Genomic DNA, 19,437 nt, shown 5'->3' on the forward strand with positions numbered 1-19,437 from the left:
GGATTGAAGGAGCTGAAGGGTTTGCAACACCATAAGAACAACAATACCAACCAACCACAGCTCCCAGGAACTAAACCACCATCCAAAGAATTCTTATGGAATGACCTATGGCTCCAGCTGCATGTGTAGTAGAGGATGGCCTTGCTGGGCATCAATAGGAGGAGAGGCCCTTGGTCCTGCCAAGGCTGGAGCCCCGGTGTAGGGGAATGTCAGAGCGAGGAGGCAGGTAGGGGGGAGTGGATGAGTGGGGAACATCCTCATAGAAGAAGGGGAGTTGGAATGGGATAGGGTGTTTATGCACAGGTAACCGGGAAAAGGGATAATATTTGAAATGTGAATAAAAATATCCAATAAAAATTCATAATAAAGAAAATTAGGGACCTTAATTCATTGGGAAAGACAACTGCCATCAGCTAGTCTCCATAACACCTAACAACCATCCTGTCCCTCCTCCTCCTTGCCCATGGGTCCCCAGCATAGAGCTACAATCAGTGAGTCAAGAAACTGTTTCCTTTCCATTTACTGAACTCTTGGCAGCCAGCTCTCTATACAAAGCATATATTCTTCTTTATTACAGTCAGAGTCTTATGGAGAGGCCTGCAAGTGAGTCTGCCTAGCTCTCAGGTGATATACAAGACAGCGCAATTGAATAAGAGACCCACTCATTCTCACATTTATTATTTATTAGTCACAAATTATTTATTAGTTATACTGATTTCCACCTTTTGCTTTTATTCATTTCTAAATCTGGGTAGGGAAAAGACAGCTGCAACTAAATTGAGTTGTTAAAATATAAATGTGTAACTTAGAATTGAGAGCATGTCAAATACAGAGGCGAACACTAGCAGCAAACAACTGAACCGAGAACGGGACTCCTGTTGGAGGAATTAGAGAAAGGATTGAAGGAGCTGAAGGGGCTTGCAACCCCATAAGAACAACAATGTCAATCAACCAGAGCTCCCAGGGACTAAACCTCTACTCAAAGGCTATATGTACATGCACTGACCCATGGTTCTAAGTGCATATGTAGCAGAGGATGGCCTTGTTGAGCACCAATGGAAGGAGAAGACCTTGGGCCTACCAAGGTTGGACCACCCTCCCCCCCAGTATAGGGGATGTTGGGTGAGGGGAACACCGTTATAGAAGAAGGTGGAAGAGGATGAGATAGGGGGCTTATGTCCAGGAAACCAGGAAAGGGAATAACATTTGAAATGTAAATATAAAAATATCCAATTAAAAAAAAAGAATTGAAAAGCACCACTTTGATACTTTCAGTGAAAATGTGCTAAGTTCCCAGTGAAGATATGTAAGGAAAAACTTGAAGACCAAAGATGAGGAATAGAGAGAACAATAAAGATCACTAATGTCCAACTATCATTCATTCAAATAAGGAAATTTCTGCACAAATTATTAAGTCCTCCATAGACAAAGTAGCTGCAGTTTCGATTGGAAGCCTAAGATGGCCAATCTTTCTGATTTTGGGGTTTTTTTGTTTGTTTGTTTGTTTGTTTGTTTGTTTTCCTACATTGCTAACACTTTCTCTTTTCTCGTTGGGAAGCAGCTTTTAGTTCAGCAATAATTAGGAATTGGGAAAACTTAACTATTTACATCCATTTCAACTTAGACACCAAGGTGGCTTCAGGAAATTTACACCTTTGATTAGTTCTGCAGAGTTCTGGAAGAAAAGCTAAGATCAGACTTTGGCATCAATGACACTACAGAGCTAGTCATCCAAAATATGAGCTAGAAAATGCTCAAGAACTGTTTAAATAGAAAGCAGAGGCAATTTTAGAGTTTGACTTTTCACACTGAGATGTTCTTTGAGGTGACTGTTGAGAACATGCATAATGTCTGACAAACCCTCACTACTCTCATCCAAATCATCTCCCAGCACAGAAATGAGACGTGAGACCTTTCTAGTGTTTGCTCTCATCTTCCTTAAATATGGTGGCAGAAGGATTCTCCTTATAACAAAAAAAACACAAGTGTGTGCACATGCTGGACCTGAAAAATTAGAAGAAAAAGTGGGGAATGGTGTTGAACTCATTGGCACAGGAAATAACTTTCTGAACTAAAGATTACAGCATAATTACTAAGATCAATAATTCATAAATAGGACCTCTTAAACTGAGAGGTTTCTACATGGCAAAAAATTAGTGTCATTTAGACAAAGTGGTAGCCTACAGAACGGAAAAATATTTATATGATCTAGATATTTGGACATAGGGCTACTATCCAAAATATATAAAGAAAACAAAAAAATGGAATTACAAAACGAGGTACAAAGAATTATCAATGGAAGAAATTGAAATGGCTGAGAAACATTCAAGGAAATATTCAACATCCTTAGCCATCAGGGAAATATAAATCACTACTGCTTTGGGATATAATCTTACAACTAATTGTCAGAATGGCTAAGATCAATTACACAAGTGACAGCTCATGCTGGAAAGATTACAGAGTAAGAAAGACATTTTTATATTGCTGTAGAAAGTAAAGCCACTGTGAAAGTCAGTAAGGTCTTTCCTGAGAAAGATAATAAAACCTACATCAAGATCCAAGTATACCACTCTCGGGCATATACCACAGAGAAACTTGTTCGACCTGTTCATTGCTGCTCTATTCATAATAGCCAGAAATTGGAAACAACCTAGATGCTCCTCAACAGATGAATGGATAAAGAAAATGTGGTAAATGTACGCAATGGAGTATTACTTAGCTGTTAAAAAAAAAAAAAAAAAAAAAAAAAAACAAAATAACACCATGAAATTGACAGGCAAATGGATGTAACTAGAAAAAAGGAAACACCCTGAATGAGGTCCTGCAGATTCAGAAAGGCCAGAAGTATACTGGCCTATGCTTTCACTTATATTTGGATATTAGCTGTGAAGGCAATGATAACAAGGTAAAAATCCATAGAACTGCAGAAGAGAGGTATAAACTAAGGGACCGGAAGAAAGAGATCTCCTTAGAACAGAGAAATACAATAAATAGCTATGACAGGAACTGAAATGGAGAGTCAACTGGGCAGTGAAAGGAAAGAGGATTGTAGGAGGGAATCTTAAGGAGGGATATCTAAACTTAAAGGGCATTTGAGGGAGGTTATAAAAACCTAGACAGAAGAAACTTCCTAAACTACTTACATGGAGGCAATCTAAATGAAATCTCCAAATAATGGAGGAAACAGAGGCGCAACTAGACATCTCTTGTCACCAAACAAAGCTTGCAGTACCAGGTTTGGGTTACAACTAAGTGCGCTGCTGGACAAATAGGCTCCTAAGCAACACAGGGCACTGCCAAGATAACAGGGGCAATTTGCAAATTCATTTAGAATAACAAAAAACCCAGGATAGTGAAAACTATCTTTAACTATGAAAGAACTTCTGGGGGAATCACCATCCCTGACCTCAAGCAGTATTACAGAGCAATAATGATAAAAAACAGTATGGTATTGATACACAGACAAGCAGGTAGATTAGTGGAATAGAATTAAAGACCCAGAAATGAACCCATTTGCCTATGGTCACTTGGTCTTTGACAAAGGAGCTAAAACTATCCAATGAAAAAAAGATAGCATTTTCAACAAATGGTGCTGGTTCAACTGGAGGTCAGCATGTAGACGAATGCAAATCGACCCATTCTTATCGCCCTGTACAAAGCTTAAGTCCAAGTGGATCAAGGACCTCTTCATAAAACCAGATACACACAAACTAATAGAAGAAAAGGTGGGGAAGAATCTCGAACATATGGGCACTGGGGAAAATTTCCTGAACAAAAGACCAATGGCTTATGCTTGAAGATCAAGGATTGACAAATGGAAACTCATAAAACTAAAAAGCTTTTGGAAGGTAAGGAACACTTAGGACAAAAGAGCAACCAACAGATTGGGAAAAGATCTTTATCAATCCTACTTCCGATACAAGGCTAATGTCCAAACTATACAAAGAACTCAAGAAGTTAGACTCCAGAGAGCCAAATAACCCTACTAAAAATGGGGTACAAAGCTAAACAAAGAATACTCAGCTGAGGAATATCGAATGGCTAGGAAGCACCTAAAGAAATGCTCAATATCCTTAGTCTTCAGGGAAATGCAAATCAAAACAACCCTGAGATTCCACCTTATACCAGTCAGAATGGCTAAGATCAAAAACTCAGGTGACAACAGGTGCTGGCGAGGATGTGGAGAAAGAGGAACACTCCTCCACTGTTGGTGGGATTGTAAGCTGGTACAACCACTCTGGAAATCAGTCTGGAAGTTTCTCAGAAAATTGGACACTGAACTACCTGAGGACCCAGCTATACCTCTCCTGGGCCCAAAAGATGCTCTAACATATAACAAAGACACACGCTCCACTATGTTCATAGCAGCCTTATTTATAATAGCCAGAAGCTGGAAAGAACCCAGATGCCCGTCAACAGAAGAATGGATACAGAAAATGTGGTCCATCTACACAATGGAGTACTACTCAGCTATCAAAAAACAATGACTTTAAGGGAAATTCATAGGCAAATGGATGGAACTAGAAAATATCTTCCTGAGTGAGCTTACTCAATCACAAAACACACACACACACACACACACACACACACACACACACACACACACACGGCATGCAACTGATAAGTGGATGTTAACCTAAAAGTTTGAATTGCCCAAGATAAAATCCACAGACCACATGAAGCTCAAGAAGTATGACCAGAGTGCAGATGCTTCAGTCCTTCTTAAAAGGGGAGACAAAAATATTCATAGGGAATATGGAGCAAGTTTGGAACACAGACTGAAGGAATGGCCATTCAGAGCCTGTTCCACCTAGGTATATAGCACATTTACATATAGTCACCAAAACCAGATAATATTGATGAAGTCAAGAAATGCATGCTGACAGGAGCCTGATATAGCTGTCTCCTGAGAGGCTCAGCCAGAGCATGACAAATACAGAGTCAAATGCGAGCAGCAAACCACTGAACTGAGCTGAGGTCCCTGTTGGAGGAGTTAGAGAATGGATTGAAGGAGCTGAAGGGGCTTGCAACCCCCTAAGAAGAACCATGCCAACCAGCCAGAGTTCCCAGGGACTAAACCACTACCCAAATACAATACATGGACAGACCCATGGCTCCAGTTGCATATGTAGCAGAGGATGGCCTTGTTGGGCACAAATGGGAGGAGAACCCCTTGGTCTTGCCAAGGCTGGATCCCCAGTGCAGGGGAATGTCAGGGGGTGTAAAGGGGGAGTAGTTCTGGAGGGGGAACACCCTCATAGACAAAGGGGAGGGCGATGGGATAGGAGACTTATTACAGGGAAACTGGGAAAGGGAATAACATTTGAAATGTAAAAAAAAAAAAAAATCCAAAAAAAAAAGTGTGAAGAATGGGATTGCACCTTCCTCCTTGTGGGTCTTCCTTTGCCTGATCCCCTAATGCCATACATCCCTCCCTAACACCAGAGCAGTCATTGTATCAAGTGAAACCATATGGTAAAAATCACTTCATCTGCATTTGAAAATGAAATATATTTATAGAAATTCATGATGAACTTTACACAATAAATTTCTTATTTAAAAAATATAGAAAATGTAGCTACCTAAAACTAGAACTTAGGCATGCTATATATTTAGAAATGAAATCTTTTCTATGACTCATGACTGACTATGGTTGAGAAAAATAGAGAAATAAACAATGAAGAACACTGTTATAGTCTAAACAATATTCCCAAGTAAAAGGGTAAATGGTTTACTATTCTAATGCTATTAAAAAAGAAAACTTGCACCTCCCCATTTAGCAAATCAATACTCTATTAATACAAAGATATTTCACATACTTTCCTCTCTTCAGTTTAACCTCAAAAGGCACATCAACAAATATTCCATACTAGACAAAGCAGGTAACTTGCCACAGGGTAAAAACTCCCTGAACCATCTCATCAAGTGCTCACTGGCTGAAAGGTCCTCAGTTCTTGATGACTTTTCTTTTCAAATACATAATGAACTGTAAATATATTTTACATGCAATGTTCTCTCTAAAACATACAGATACTATGTTATAAACAGAATTAGAACCACTGAAAGGATAGTTTACTATCTTTAGCATAAAATAAGAGAGTTTAGAAAACACTAATTCTTTTGTTATTTTAGTATAAATTTCAACTTAGTAATTGAATATTTAATTGAATATTCTGATTCCTTTTATTCTTTCTTCAATTTTTCTTTCTTTCTTTTTTTTTCTATCTTTATAAACTTGAGTATTTCTTATTTACATTTGATTATTATTCCCTTCCAGTTTCAGGCCAACATCCCCTAACCCCTCTCCTCCCCTTCTATATGGTGTTCCTTTTCCCACCCAGCCCCCATTACCACCTTCCCAACAATCCCCTGCACTGGGGGTCCAACCTTGGCAGGACCAAGGCTTCCCCTTCCACTGGTGCTCTTACTAGGCTATGCATTGCTACCTATGAGGTCAGAGTCCAGGGTCAGTCCATGTATAGAGTTTTTGGGTAGTGGCTTAGTCCCTGGAAGCTCTCCTTAACTGAATAATCAGTTACTACAGTTTTTTCTAAAGTCATATTAAAGTAGTAGCTGAATAAGTTACATGTTTCTTTGCACATGTTTTACAGATGGATGAAGCATTAAGTTAAGGAATTCAGTATGTCATATTGGAGGATTCATAAAATCTAATACCAAGAGCATTCTCTAGATTTGTCTTAAATGTTACCATTACATCAAGACAAAAGAACTGAACACATTACAATATTTATTGTTCTGTTTTGTAAATATATATCCAAGATATATTTCCAATATTAATTATAAAATACACTGTCATTTTTAGAAATAAACTAGATACATGGAGACACGGACCATTTCTGAAATGCCCCTTCTATTGTAAATGTATTCTACATGATGACATTTTTTCTAAGGAATACTTCTAGTTACATGTAAAAGAAACTCAGACTTTATGATAATTGGCTGTCTACTGCACAACTTCAAAGACTTATAAACAACAATTGAACATTAGAACAACACTAGAATAGAACAACTTATTTCCCAAATATTACAATTTAGCAATATATGTGTCTATTTTAAGCTTAAAAAGTTTATTTCTGGGCTTCAAAATATTTTTTAAATTGTAAAACCATGTCCTTATTACATTTTCCCTCATTGAACAGATTACATATAACAAGTCTCCTTTTATTTTACCCTCATGACAGGAAAGCAAAGCGTTCCAAGCACGATCATGGTTTGTTGTTTTTGTTTTTTGTCAGGAGTATTTCTATTGTTAATGATGATATGATAGAATAAACTCAGCTCATATTGTTAAACAAAGGAAAAGTAAAAACAATTCTAACAAGGGAAAAAATAAAAATATTCTTTTCAAAGATATTAAAGCCTTTACATAAACAATAATATCACTACATTTTCCCGTATTACTGTAACATAATAACCATACAAGTTAGGTAAAAGACTTAAAAAGGTTATCCCATGAATATATTTCTGAAAGAGACATAATGAAATTATTTTATGCAATAAAACAGAATGATAAAATATCCCCCAAAATAAAGGAAGTTTCACTTACATCCACAGCTCTCTTAATAAAAGGTATCTGTGTGCCACTGTCCAGATCTTCATTAATAATAAGCCTTCTAGCCCACTGACCTGCCCTGACAACACCACTACCATGAATTAAAACCATCAGTTTCTGTGGATTTGTCAAAGCATCCTCACTCATAAAGATAAAACTCTTTGGTTCACTTTCAGTGGCATCTACCTGTAATCAAAAAAAATTAAATAATAAATAAAATGTTTCTTGATCAAGCATACACACAATGAGAAAACAACTAATGGCTACTACAAATTATTGAATGATTATTACAGAATCACTCCTTTACAAAAAAAAACCTTACATAAAAGAAGCATAGTAAGATCTAGCAATTACATACTAGATGTACAAGCAACAGAAGTATTTTAAATACAAAAACACATAAAAAGAACAATTAAAGCATGTATCCCTAGATTGTTATTCTAGATTTAGTATTGCATTACCATCTTATATTAAAATAACTAATTTTAAAAGTGTCCTGTGATCCGGAGCTGATCCAACTGTTTTTATCACTGTCATTAGTCACAGTCCCAATAAACGAAGAAATTACATTTGGATAAATTTAAGTTATAGGCTTATACAGCATATAGTCTGATTCAATATAATAAAAAATACAAAAACCAAACTGGAATATATAAATGCCTTAGCCAGAACAGTATAAACTATGAAAAAAGAAAGGAAACCATCTAAAACTCCAAACACAAGGTGTTCCGTGTAGTGGGCTTTGGAACTGCATTCAGATTGCAAACACAGGCATGCACAACAATAATTTGTACATTCTAAAAACTTATTTATGCTTCATTTATGTAAGGATTGGTTATCTATATGTAGTTAATGTACATATAAAGGTATATTAATTTCGATTATATATGACTTTAATTTTAAAGATACTAGAGATGTTCAGGAAATCCAACATCTGAACATTTCATTGCAGAGGTACAGCAAGCTCTATGGTACATCGGTAAAAGCCAGGACTCAAAATGGAAGCCTTATACAACCAGGCTAAAGCCAGAACTAACAACTAGTAATGTGTCCTCTACCCACAATGACACACATAAAAGATCACTTTACATGCTGTATACTACAAGAGCTCTTAACTCCAGCAGCAAAATATGTTCATACAGGTACCAAAGTTAGAACACACACACACACACACACACACACACACACACACACACACACACACAACTCTACAAAAATGCTCTAGAATTCAATCTAAAATTTTAAAATCTAAATTTTCCTACACATTCAAAATGCAGAGGACTAGAAAAACAAACCTAGGTTTAAAACAATTGGTCTCAGTATCTGATACTCAAGAGCAACTGGTTCGGTAGGAACAGAATGGCTGGAGTTTCTGTATACAGTAACTTTTCAGTGAAGCTTTCATTGTCTATAAATAATATCTCAAACTCTTCCCTGTGAATCTCTAGTCCCTTTCCATGTGTGATTCTTCTTCAGAACACATACAGAAACCCACCACAGGGAGGTGATATATGTGCATGCTTGTGCATGGGTATGTGCAAGTATGGGAGTACAAATATGCATGCAGGTGGTGCATGTGTGCATGTGTGTGTGCATACATGTATGTTCGTGTGTGTGTGTGTGTGTGTGTGTGTGTGTGTGTGTGTGTGTACTCATTCATCTTTCTCCATTACACTGTTACTTTAAGAAGAAATAATATTTTCTACTTCACATTAGGCAAGATTATCAGCCTAGAGCAAAAACTACGACTTATTCTCAGCAAATAAAGAAAAAACCTTTGAAATATGGATGACAGTGATATCCTTTAGATACAATGAATTTAAATGATTCAGAACATTAATAACTAGACTGCACACAAAAGACTTAAAAAGTAAACAAAAAAACAAATAATCAAGTTGTAAAATGGACTACAGATCTGAATAAAAAGTTCTCAAAAGAGACATAAAAATGGCTGATAATTATTTCTCAATGTGTTAAACATCAATAGCTATCAGGGACATGCAAATTAATGATATTAATTCCATCTCACACCAGTCAGAATGGGAATTATCAAAAAAGCAAATATTTCAGTCTTCTGATTCTTCCATTCCTTCCATTTCCTCCTCTACAATTTTCCCTGAAACTTACATAGGGTGGTGTAAACACTCCCTTTAGGTCTCAGCAATCAGATGCCACTAATTCTCAAACCTAAAGCAGCTATGAGTTTATGCATTCAGTGAAATTCATTGCAAACGAAAAGCTCTCTGATAAAGCCTGAGGGTGATATTTGTCTGAGGGTTTGAGTATTTGAAGGCCGTGGCCGTATGAGGCCATGTCAGTTTAGCTATACAGCAATAGTCCATGCATCCCCATTTCCCAAGGCTTAAAATTGTGTGTGTGTGTGTGTGGGGGACATATATACATATATATAAACATAAATATATATGTATATAGATAAACATACATATATATGCATATATATGAATGAATGAATGAATGAATGAATGAATGAATGAATGAATGAAAACCCAGGCATAAAAAGACAAATGCCATATGTTCTACTTCATATGGGGATCCTAGCTTTGAATCTTCAGATTTATGTGTTTAACTTGGACTACCTACAGAAGACTAGGAGATTCTTTAAGGGCAGATGGAATACTAGAAAGTAAGTAATAGAAAAGTAGAAAGTAAGAATCTAAGGGATAGAAATATTTAACTATGGCTGGCCTGGAGGATTGGGGATATGATAGAGCAGAGTGAAACAAAGTGAAAGCAAATATGAAAACTCATATGGAAATAAAAGTTTGACTGGTGTATAAAATCTTACAAGATTAAAAAAAAAAAAAGAAGAGGGGGGATGCTTTGAATAGCCAGATAGTGTTGTTCATAAAAGCCTAGTGATATTAAACTTTCTAGTGTCAGATATGAAACAGCTCTTTATGAATAATTGGTAAGGGAAGCCTTCAGACACCAGGAAAACAATACAGGCTTCTGCCACTTACTCCTCTTAATTACCAACAATAAATTCCCTATTGCTGAAAGACACGAGACCACATTCATTGCAAACTTCAGAGGAATAAAGGAAGAACTAAATTGAAAGGTTCCTCTCCACTGCCTAGTTTTCAGAATCCTAAAAGTCATGGTGTAAGCTCCTGGGGGGAAATGGCACCAGCAATCTTAACCAGATATGAGTCCTATGAATTGCAGTGCCAACCTGCTATTCAAAATGTCCCTACTACTGCAATAGTGGTGCAACTGTTATTGGACTAACCAACCAGTTTCTTATTGAATTTGAGGTCTACCTCACAGGAATAAATTCATGTCTGGTAATTTATAAAAACCAGAGTCTGAAAGAATCATAAGCCTTGGGAAATAGGTAGCATGTACTGTTGTACAGCTAAACTGACACAGCCTCATACTGTCTACTAAAAACTTATACCATCAGACAAATACTAGCCTTAACCAGAGAAGCTTCTCTTTAAAATGAATGGCAGTGAATGCACAACTCATAGCTGCTCTAAGTTTAAGAATTAGTGGTAGTTGATTGCTGAGACCTAAATGGAGTGTTCACACCACCCTTTGTAAGCTTCAGGGTATACTGCATAAAGGAAAACAGAAGGAATATCGCCAGAGCAAAAACAAAAGTGCTACCTTCTAGGTCACAGTCATGGCAATAAGAATCCTATTAACAGCTAAGGGCTTCTCCTCTGAGCTTACATAACTTGGGCATGTCAATCAATCATGTATCTAGAGGTGGAGGCGCATGCAACCCTATCCCCACCTATAAAACTATTCAGTACAGGTGGATTTTAGAGAGAAGCATCCATTATCTTCAGTTATGTACCCATGGGGGGGGGGGATCAGTATCAAATGGACAGTTCCAAACTAATGGTCACAAAGAAATCATTTATTAATCCAAGTTCCCAGGTAGTACAATTGTCCTGTTTGTCTGAGATAGGATTGTGTAGAGTTAGGCCTCAAGCTTGCCACAGAATAAAGGACCATGCTGAACTCTTAATCGCCTGGCTTCAATGCAATGTGCAAAGGTAAGAAGCATGACCACGTCCAGTTCTCAGACAACATTTCAAGCAATGGAAAATTACTCCTTTAAATTCAAGAACAATCTCTTTAACACTGGAAGAATGATTTCTTTTCAAAAAAGGAATAATGCTATAATTCTACTTGAGAATGTTAATGAAACTAAAGGTAAAGGCTGCCATGGATAGACAAGAATTGAGGAGTTGAAAAAAGTCATTGAAACGTATGTGAAATTCAGAGTATACAATGAAAGACGACACTGAGAACAAGCAATGTATATGGAAATATGAATGGTGAAATGGAAGAGCAATATGTGTATAAATCATTGGGTAGAACTGACCAGAGTAAACCAGAAAAGTGACTCTGAACATGGTAAATTCAACTTGCTTTGTATAAGGTAGTGATAAATTCATATAGCAAAACATCTACATAAATAAAAGTGTTTCCTTACTACCTCAATCAAGATTGGATTGACTACAACAAGGATGTTTACCTCAAACACTAACAATTAGTTGAGCTAATCCTTTTAAAAACAAAATGCAAAGGCTATTCTAATACAGTCTAATTTACATACCGCAGATCGTGAGACTATATCAAATGATTTTTAGCACTTAGCAGTTCACTGTGGAATACTTGTGAACCCCAAAAAGTGATGTTTCACTTAATGTTCGCAAAAATGTATATAATAAACTAAAATGAAATTTTATAGAGAAATTATTAGTATAGTTCACATCTCTAACACTCACATGGGCAGTAATGCAGCAGTTCAGAACATTTGGTGCTTATTACCCTGTGCTTGTGCAGAACATAAGCACAATCGTGATATTGACGGTCATTCTTTTCTTCCCCCAAACACTGCCACATTAAAAGTGATGAAAGGGCCCTCTATTTAAGCTATGAAAGTAAACTTAGTTCAGTAAACTTAGTTCAGTAACAAGGGAAAAAAATGGTAATATTCTTTCAGTAGAAAAGAACATTCTATTAAAAAACAAACATTCTCAGCACTAATTTCACACTTAAGAGAAAGCAAGAGAGAAGTAATCATCATTGAAGAATAACTTCCACATTATGTAACATTTAATCATTTATGAAAGACAGAATTTCTAAACTTACAAAGGGATTTATTAACCAAAACTAAACACTGTGCTTATTTCATCTAAGATAAATCTTTCTCTAAACTTATTTAATTTGTACATTAAATTTAAAGTAAAAATTACCAAATACATGAAACAACGCTCTCAATCTAATTTCAGGTTTTCTTTTTAGAAAATTTAAAATTGCACCCAAACTACTCCATTTAGCCAACTATGGCTTGTGCTCTAACTTTACAAAGTGCGCTTCAAGATTTCCAGAGAGGAAGAAATGTCAAAGGACAAAATCTGGATGGTCTAAAAGACTAACAGTCTTTAAGTGTTCTTTAGAAACTGAATGAAGTGATACCTTTTTCCTTTAAATTTCAGAAGGAATGAATTTATACAGGTTGTTTGCTTGCTTACTTTGTCACAGCATCTCATCACTATGGAGCCTGAGCTGCCCTGGAAATTAATATGAGAACCAGGCTGTCCTCAATCTCAAACAGATCTGCCTGCATCTCCCAAATAAACTCTAAGATTAAAGGGAATATGCCAATGTCAGAGTGAGCTCAGGGGTCTGAGTAATGGAGACTGCTAATCCTCATAGGGGGCTGCCCTCCTCCTCAGCTTCCTCCAGCTTTTCCCTAATTCAAGCACAAGGGTCAGCAGCTTCTGTTCATTGGTTGGGTGCACATATCTGCATCTGACTCAGCTAATTGTTGGGTCTTTTGGAGGGCAGCCATGGTAGGTCCCTTTTTGTGAGCACACAATAGTCTCAGTAATGATGTCAGGTCTTGGGGCCTCCCCTTGACCTGGATCCCACTTTGGGCCTGTCACTAGACCTTCTTTTCCTCAGGCTCTTCTCCATTTCCATCTCTGTAGTTCTTTCACACAGGAACAACTAGGGGTAAGAGTTTTAACTGTGGGGTAGTAAAACCTATCCCTCACTTGATACCTTGTCTTTCTGCTGGAGGTGGGCTCAACAAGTTCCTTCACCCACTGTAGCAGATTTCATCAGCCCCCACCCCTTTGCTTGGACTCCTGAGAATCTCTTACCTCCCAGGTCTATAGTACATTCTGGAGGGTCCTCCCAATCTCCTTCCAACTCAGGTTGCCTGTTTCCATTCTTTCTGCTGGACCTCAGGGCTTCAGTTCTTTTCCCACACCCAAAACCAGATGATGTTCCCCTCTACCACAACACCACTCACTTTCCCTCCCTGTCCCTCCTTCCCCGCTTGTGGCTGTTTTCTTTTCCCTCCAAGGTGGGACTGAGTTGTCCTCACTTGGGCCCATCAGATTGTTGACCTTTTTGAGTTCTGTGGACTTTATCTTAGGTATTCTGCACTTTTTTTTTTTTTTTTTAGGATGTCCAACCAGGCAGCATACACCAGTTGAGATGAGGTCCCAACACATATACAGCAGAGGACTCCTGGGTCTGGGTTCTACACCTAACCATCTAGAGACTGGAGGCGCAGGGAGTTTAGAGGTCTGCTGGGGTGGTTGGGGTGGGGGCAAGGAATAGGTATGGGATGTGGAACAGTCAGAGAGTGACCCAGGAGAGGAATAAAATCTAGAGTGTAAAAATAATTAACTTTTAAAAAAGAATATGATCGTGAGTGAAGTAACAGAGTCACTAAAGAACACGTCGTACATCCGCACTGATAAGCGAATAATAACACAAAACATCAGAAAACTCAATAAACAATCACAGACCATATGAAGATCAAGGAGAGGAAGACCAAAATGTGAATGCTTCAGTCCTTCTTAGAAGAGGGAAAAATATTCACAGGAGGACCCTTCAGGCTTCTGCCTGAACCTAGCACCAAAAGCCAGTCACCAGGAGCTCCTAAACACCTGAGAGTAGAAGTAAGACCAACTCTTCTGCACAAAGCAACCCTCATGAAGACATCAGGTCACACAAACCCAGAAACAGCTCTCTGTTCCCAGATCTGGTGGAAAGAAAACAAATCTACAGAGTGCTGAAACACAGGCCTACGGGACGGTCAAGCCACTGTCAGAGACAACTACACAAGCTAACACCAGGGACAAACTGATGGCCAGAGGCAAGTGTAGGAGCCTAAGCAAAAGAAAGAAAGAGTATATGGCATCATCAGAGCCCAATTCTGCCACCAAAGCAAACACTGGATATCCCAACACACGAGAAAAGGAAGATTTAGATTTAAAATCACATCTTACGATGTTGAAGGAGGACTTTAAGAAGGACATAAATAATTCCATACAAGAAATACAGGACAATACAAATAAACAAGTAGAAGCCCGCAAAGAGGAAACATGAAAAAAACCATTAAAGAATTACCCTGGGCTCCAACCTCATAGGTAGCAATGAATAGCCTAGTAAGAGCACCAGTGGAAGGGGAAGCCCTTGGTCCTGCCAAGACTGAACCTCCAGTGAACTTGATAGTTGTGGGGAAGGTGGTAATGGGGGGAGGATGGGGAGGGGAAGCCCATGTAGAAGGGGAGGGGTTAGGGGATGCTCGCCTGGAAACTGGGAAAGGGAATAACAATCGAAATGTAAATAAAATACTCAAGTTAATAAAGATTAAAAAAAAAAAAAGAATTACAGAAAAAAACAACCAAACAGGTAAAGGAATTGAACAAAACCATAAAGGATCTAAAAATTGAAATAAAAACAATAAAGAAAACACAAAGGGAGACATCCCTGGAGACAGAAAAACTAGGGAAGAGATCAGGAGTCATAGATGCAAGCACCACCAACAGAATACAAAAGATAGAAGTAAGAAACTCAGGGGCAGAAGATACCATATAAAACATCAACACAACCATCAAAGATAATGTAAAATGCACAAACTCCTAGCCCAAAACATCCAGGAAATCCTGGCAACAATGAGATGATCAAACCTAAGAATAAGAGGTATAGAAGAGAGTGAAGACTACCAACTTAAAGGGCATTCTTCAACAAAATTATAGAACAAAACTTCCCTAACCTAAAGGAAGAAAGGCCCATAAACTTACAAAATGTCTATAGAACCCCAAATAGATTGAACCAGAAAAGAAACTGCTCCCATCACATAATAGTCAAAACACCAAAGACACACACACAAAAAGAAAGAATATTAAAAGCAGTAAGGGAAAAAGGTCAAGTAACATATGAAGGCAGACTTATCAGAATTACACCAGAATTCTCACCAGAGACAATGAAATCGAGAAGATCCTGGACAGGTGTCATACAGACCCTAAAAGAACACAAATGCCAGCCCAAGCAACTATAACCAACAAAACTCTCAATTAATATAGATGGAGAAACCAAGATATTCCATGACAAAACCAAATTTACACAGTATCTTTCTACAAATCCACCCCTACAAAAAATAAAAGAGGGAAAATTCCAACACCAGGAGGAAAACTCCACTCTAGAAAAAGCAAGAAAGTAATCTCCTTGCAATGAAACCAAAAGATTAGAGAAAAACAAACATAATTTCACCTCAAACAACAAAAATTACAGGAAACAAAAATCACTATTCATTAATGTATCTAAATAAAAATGGACTTAATTCCCCAATAAAAAGACGTAGACTAACAGACTGGATAAATAAAGAGGAGCCAGCATTTTACTGCATACAGGAAACACACCTGAGAGACAAAGAGAGACACTACCTCAGAGTCAAAGGCTGGAAAACTACTTTCCAGGCAAATGGTCTGAAGAAACAAGACAGAGTAGCCATTCTAATATAAGATAAAATCTACTTTGAACCAAAGGTTATCGAAAAAGATAAGGAAAATCACTTCATAGCCATCAAAGGAAAAATCCTCCAAGATGAACTCTCAATTCTAAATACCTATGCTCCAAATACAAGGGCACCTACATAAAAGAAACCTTACTAAAGCTCAAAGCACACATTGCACCTCACACAATAATAGTAGGAGATTTCAACACCCCACTCTCATCAATGGACAGATCATGACAACAGAAATTAAACAGAGACAGAGAAACTAACAGAAGTTATGAACCAAATGGATTTAACAGATATTTATAGAATATTCCATCCTAAATCAAAAGGATATACATTCTTCTCAGCACCTTATGGTACCTCCTCCAAAATTGACCATATAATCGGTCACAAAACAGGCCTCAACAGATACAGGAAGAGAAATAATCCCATGCATCCTATCAGACCACCACGGACAAAGGCTGATCTTCAATAACAACAATAATGACAGAAAGCCCACATATATTATACATGGAAGTTGAACAATGCTCTACTCAGTGAAAACTTGGTCAAAGAAAGAAATTAAAGACTTCTTAGAATTTAATGAAAATGAAGATACAACATATCCAAACTTATGGGACACAAGGAAAGCAGTGCTAAGAGGAAAACTCATAGCTCTGAGTGCCTGCAAGAAGAAACAGGAGAGATCATACATCAGCAGCTTGACAGCACACCTAAAAGCTCTAGAACAAAAAGAAACAAATAAATCCAAGAAGAGTAGAAGGCAGGAAATAATCAAACTCGGGGCTGAAAGCTACCAAGTAGAAATAAAAAGGACTATAGAAAGAATCAACAGAACAAAACAAAACTAGGAGCTGGTTATTTGAGAAAAATCAACAAGATAGATGAACCCTTAGAAAGACTAAGCAGAGGGCACAGAGAGTATATCCAAATTAAGAAAAATGATAAATAAAAAGGGAGACATAACAACAGAATCTGAGGAAATTCAAAAAATCATCAGATCCTACTGTAACAGTCTATATTCAACAAAACTTGAAAATCTGGAGGAAATGGACAATTTTCTAGACAGATACCAGGTACCAAAGTTAAATCAGGAACAGATAAACCATCTAAATGACCCCATAACTCCTAAAGAAATAGAAGCAGTCATTAAAGGTTTCCCAACCAAAAATAGCCCAGGGTTTAGTGCAGAATTCTATCAGACCTTCATAGAAGGTCTCATTCCAATACTGTCCAAAATATTCCATAAAATAGAAACAGAAGGAGCACTATCCAATTCTTTCTATGAAGCCACAATTACGCTTATACCTAAACCACACAAAGTCCCAACAAAGAAAGAGAACTTCAGACCAATTTTCCTTATGAATATTGACACAAAAATACTCAATAAAATTCTCGCAAACTGAATTCAAGAACACAAAGAAATGATCATCCATCGTGATAAATTAGGCTTCATCCCAGATTTCTGTTCAAAGTACAGAAATTCATCCCTGTGTATGTAATCAACTATGTAAACAAACTAAACAACAACAAAAAAACCCACAGGATCATTTCATTAGATGCTGAGAAAGCATTTGACAAAATTCAACACCCCTTCATGATGAAAGTCCTGGAAAGATCAGGAATTCAAGGCCAATACCTAAACATACTAAAAGTAATATCAGCAAACCAATAACTAATATCAAACTAAATAGAGAGAAACTTGAAGCAATACCACTAAAATCAGGGACAAGACAAGGCTGCCCACTCTCTCCTGACTTATTCAATATAATAATTGAAGTCCTAGGCAGAGCAATAAGATAACAAAAGGAGGTCAAGGGGATACAGATCAGAAAAGAAGAAGTCAAAATATCACTATTTGCAGATGATATGACAGTATACTTAAGTGACCCCAAAAGTTCCACCAGAGAACTCAGCCTGATAAACAACTTCAGCAGAGTGGCTGGGTATAAAATTAACTCAAACAAATCAGTAGCCTTCCTCTACTCAAAGGATAACCAGGCTGAGAAATAAATTATGGAAATGACACCCTTCACAATAGTGCCAAATAATATAAAAAAAAAATACTTCGTTGTGACTTTAACCAAGTAAGTGAAAGCTCTGTATGACAAGAACTTCAAGCCTCTGAAGAAAGAAATCGAAGGAGATCTCAGAAGATGGAAAGATCTCCCATGCTCATGGATTAGCAGGATTAATAGAGTAAAAATAGCCACCTTGCCAAAAAAAAAAGCAATATACAGATTCAATGCAATCCCCATCAAAATTCCAACTCAATTCTTCATAGAGTTAGTAAGAGTAATTTGCAAAGTTATTTAGGATAACAAAAAATCAGGAGAGTGAACGAAAGCTCAAGAAGAAGGATGACCAAAGTGCAGATACTTCACTCCTTCTTAATAGTGGAAACAAAAATATTAATAGGAGGGGTTATAGAGGCATAGTTTGGAGCAGAGCCTGAAGGAACAGGCTTTCAGAGCCTGCCTCACATGTGCCCCATATATATACAGTCACCAAGACTAAATAAGATTGATGAAGCTAAGAAGGACATGCTGACAGGAACCTGATATAAATGTCTCCTGAGAGACACAGCCAGAGCATGTCAAATACAGAAGCAAATGTTAGCAGCAAACCACTGAACTGGGAATGGGATCCCCATTGGAGGATTTAGAGAAATGACTGAAAGAGCAGAAGGGGCTTGCAATCCCATAAGAATAACAATGCCAACCAACCAGAGCTCCCATGGATTAAACCACTACCCAAAGATTGCACATGGACAGACCAATGACTCGAGCTGCATTTGAAGCAGAGGATGGCCTTGTTGGGCACCAATGGGAAGAGAAGCCATTGGTCCTGCCAAGGTTTGACCCCCCAGTGTAGGGGAATGTTAGGAGAGGGGTGCAAGAAGAGGGGCTGGATGGGGAGGGGAACCCCCTCATAGAAGAAGGGGAGGGCAAAGTGATAGGGGCTTATGTGTGGGAAACCAAGAAAGGGAGTAACATTTGAAATGTAAATAAAAAAATATCCAATCAATTTTAATGATCATCCCCAGTCAGAGAGAGAGAGAGAG

General features: G+C 37.7%; 1 protein-coding gene across 1 annotated transcript in view; it reads right to left on the reverse strand.

The window, feature by feature from the left end:
• Positions 1-19,437, reverse strand: part of Fam172a (family with sequence similarity 172 member A) — a 268,579-nt gene that overhangs the window by 135,917 nt on the left and 113,225 nt on the right. Inside the window, exon 5 of the mRNA XM_032897067.1 lies at positions 7,568-7,759. Within this exon, the coding sequence (XP_032752958.1) occupies positions 7,568-7,759 (192 nt within the window). The remainder of the gene's footprint in view (positions 1-7,567; positions 7,760-19,437) is intronic.

Source organism: Rattus rattus, chromosome 3 (assembly GCF_011064425.1).
Source record: "Rattus rattus isolate New Zealand chromosome 3, Rrattus_CSIRO_v1, whole genome shotgun sequence".
NCBI lineage: Eukaryota > Metazoa > Chordata > Mammalia > Rodentia > Muridae > Rattus > Rattus rattus.